This window comes from Macrobrachium nipponense, chromosome 9 (genome assembly GCF_015104395.2).
Source record: "Macrobrachium nipponense isolate FS-2020 chromosome 9, ASM1510439v2, whole genome shotgun sequence".
NCBI classification, from domain to species: Eukaryota; Metazoa; Arthropoda; class Malacostraca; order Decapoda; family Palaemonidae; genus Macrobrachium; species Macrobrachium nipponense.
This window is the reverse complement of record NC_061110.1, coordinates 7,942,513-7,945,827: the sequence shown is the minus strand read 5'-3', so window position 1 is coordinate 7,945,827 and position 3,315 is coordinate 7,942,513. Positions and strand designations below refer to the sequence as shown.

Sequence of the window (3,315 nt, the reverse complement as noted above, 5' to 3'; positions counted from 1 at the left end):
GACATCCAATGACAGATGTAAGATTCTATTAAGTTCTTTTTATAAACTTCTCAGACAGAAACCCTACTCTTAGGGAAATTCAGTTTCAAATGACAATACTGAAATAAGACAAATGGCAAACTCATTTTTCAGCGAAACTCGTGTACTGAGAATTCTCTAAATAACGGCTAGATTGAGATCTGTAATTTTCAGGTAACGATTAAATTGTGATAGGCGATTTTTCAGTAGGATTTCTGTACTGAGAATTTATTAAACAACGGCTAGATTGAATTCTGTCATTTTTTCAGAGGACTCATGAACTGAGAATTCATTCAATAACGGCCAGATTGAATTTTGTAATTTTTCATATGAACTCATGAACTGAGAATTCATAAAATAACGGTTAGATCGAGATCTGTATTTTTTCAGAATTCATGGACTGAAAATTCATTAACTAACGATTACATTGATTTCTGCAATTTCTCGGAAGGATTTTGAGCTAAGAATTCAGCAAATAATGGCTAATATGAGTTAGGCAGTGTCATTTTTCATAAGAACTCGTTTACGGAGGATTTATCAAATAACGGCCAGACTAACTTCTGTAATTGATTGGAAACCATAAAATTAAGAAATAATAAGATCATATAAACTTAGAAAACAAATCACTAATCAAAATCAAAAGAAGATCAAAGCTGCGGCAAAAAGTGGTAGAAAATGGAATCGACGGATCAATGAATGAACCACCAGAAGTAGTCGGCCGTCTCCTACTGACCCACAGAACTCCTTTCGCGGCCTTGCCTTTGCCGGCGTCCTTCAAGGCGAACACCGACCGCCGCTGCTGTTTGTTGTTGCTGGGATATGACGATTCCCGATACGTTTTAAAGGAAACCGTTACTAGCCGTGGGGGAAGCGTTCTTGAAATCGTTTTCTGGTCGTTAAAATTTGCGTTGAAGAAGGGTTTTTGTGGTCGGAAAATGCAGCAATTAATATGTTAATCTGGTTGGTGACAGGAAAATGATATAAAAATCGAGGGTTTTGGTAATAATATTGAAATAATTGTTATAATTAAGGAACCACTACCCCAAAATTCTTCTTTTTTTTTATGTTTGGGATTATACTCTCTGCTGTATACGAAATTAATGATGCACACAACAATGAAGAATTATTTACAAAACTTAATTTCCTTCCTTCAACTGAGTATGTGTTTTAAAGCCCGATAAAGCCTAGCTCTACATTACCCTGTATATCGCCGTTCTTTTGTACCTATTTAATCTTAACCCCGCAAATCCTACAATATGCACTTCCCCTAACTTTACAGCACATGAGCTGCACTGCCTACCTTCAACATGGTGGTGAGATTAGAGAAGTTCCGTCGACACAAGAAGATCACCAAATGTCGTACTTGAACACGAGGTCACTCAATACACTGTCTGTCCTCACGTTAACACCCAGTTTTTAATAAAAAGTTTTTTTTATTAAAATTTTCGTCCAATTTACGAATTCGCTCTCCTTTCCCGTGTAATTTTCCTTATCGATAAGCACTGTTAGTCTAGGTGGTGCCTGAGGCGCCCTTCCAATAAACAGTCGTAGGATATAAGTTGCCGTCCTGAAGTGAACGAAGGACGCGTTCGCCGGAACAAACAACCACAACAGCAACAACAACACGGGGAGGAGGCGCTGTTGCCTCTCGCCAGCCAGCCCCGACCGAAACAAACACGCCCTCCACATCGGCCCCCTCTTTTATACCTTCTTCGTGAAAGTTATCCGAGCCCCGGCGAGTAGTAGAGTAGCGCTACTCCCAGGGTCGCCAGAGCTCAGGCGGCTGCTGCTGGTTGCTGGTGGTGGTGGTGGTGGTGGTGGGGGTTATTGTACTAAGAGGAGGGTGGCAAGAGAAGTGTTCACGTCTCCAAAACGTTAAAGTGCTTTTGAGGACAAACGACACATGTCTTTTCATAGCTAAGACTACCCGCATCCACTTCGCCTACAGGAATGAAATCAGGTCATGTATTGCATCAAACTATCCCCGTGTCATTTTGCAGCATCGAAAATTGATGTATTTTTTAAGGGCAAGAAGCTGCAGTCTTTTCATATCTGCCTACTACAGCGAAATAAGGTCATATATTGCATAAAACTATCCTTATGTCACTCGCAGACGATAATGGAATACGACGAAATGTAAAAGCTGTTTTAATCGAGATCACGTCATGCACAAAACTACCTTTATGTCATTCCGAAGCAAAAGACGAATGGAATACTGAAAAACGCAAATGCTGTTAGTCTTGAATCTTTCCGTTGCTTTTAGCAGCGCGAGGGGCCGGGACAGGTACGTTTGGAATAAGCCAGAACTTTCTCTCTCTCTCTTTTTTTTAATGCTGTTGTAGATATAGCGTCATCCTTTCCTGACGTGAGCGCGTGCCTGGGATGGGTTCGAGAGGTGTGTTCCTGAATGGAAATGATCAGTCGAGGAGGATGGAAGATGTTACTCTCATTACTATCGAGTAAAGTTTGGAGTTATGGAATAATTCACAAATAAGCCTTAGCGGGTGTTTTTTCATTATTTTCTGTGACTAAAAGTCGAGTATGGAAATATTATTTCTTGGTAAATTCTAATGAATATACTTTGAGATGTACGATCGAATGTGTATGTATGTGTACTATACACAGACACAGACGCGCTCATACACACACACACACACACACACACACACACATATATATATATATATATATATATATATATCTATATATATATATATATATATTATATATATATATATATATATATATATATATGTATATATATATATATAATATATATATATAGATATATATATATAGATATATATATAATATATATATATATATATATATATATATATATATATATATATATATATATATATATATGTATAACTGAATCACGAAAGTTTGGAACGTGATAAATCCATAAATAAAGGTATAAGCCACGAGGGAAACTCCGTTGTTTGTCTTTCCTTCCTGGCTTATGCCTTTATATATATATATATATATATATATATATATATATATATATATATATATATATATATATATATATACATATATATATATATATATATATATATATATATATATATATATATCTATATATATATATATATATATATATATATATATATATATATATGTATATATACATATATATATATATATATATATATATATATATATATATATAATATATATATATATATATATATATATATATATATATATATATATATAGTATATATATATATATATATATATATATATATATATATATATATATATATATATATATATATATATATATAT

The 3,315-nt window shown here is 34.1% G+C and overlaps 1 protein-coding gene across 1 annotated transcript in view; it reads right to left on the bottom strand.

The window, feature by feature from the left end:
• LOC135218609 (mucin-2-like) overlaps window positions 1–1,678 on the bottom strand; it is a 60,372-nt gene extending 58,694 nt beyond the window's left edge. Inside the window, 1 exon segment of the mRNA XM_064255038.1 lies at window positions 1,319–1,678. Within this exon segment, the coding sequence (XP_064111108.1) occupies window positions 1,319–1,327 (9 nt within the window). The 5' untranslated portion in view covers window positions 1,328–1,678.
• Window positions 1,679–3,315: the final 1,637 nt, after the last annotated feature.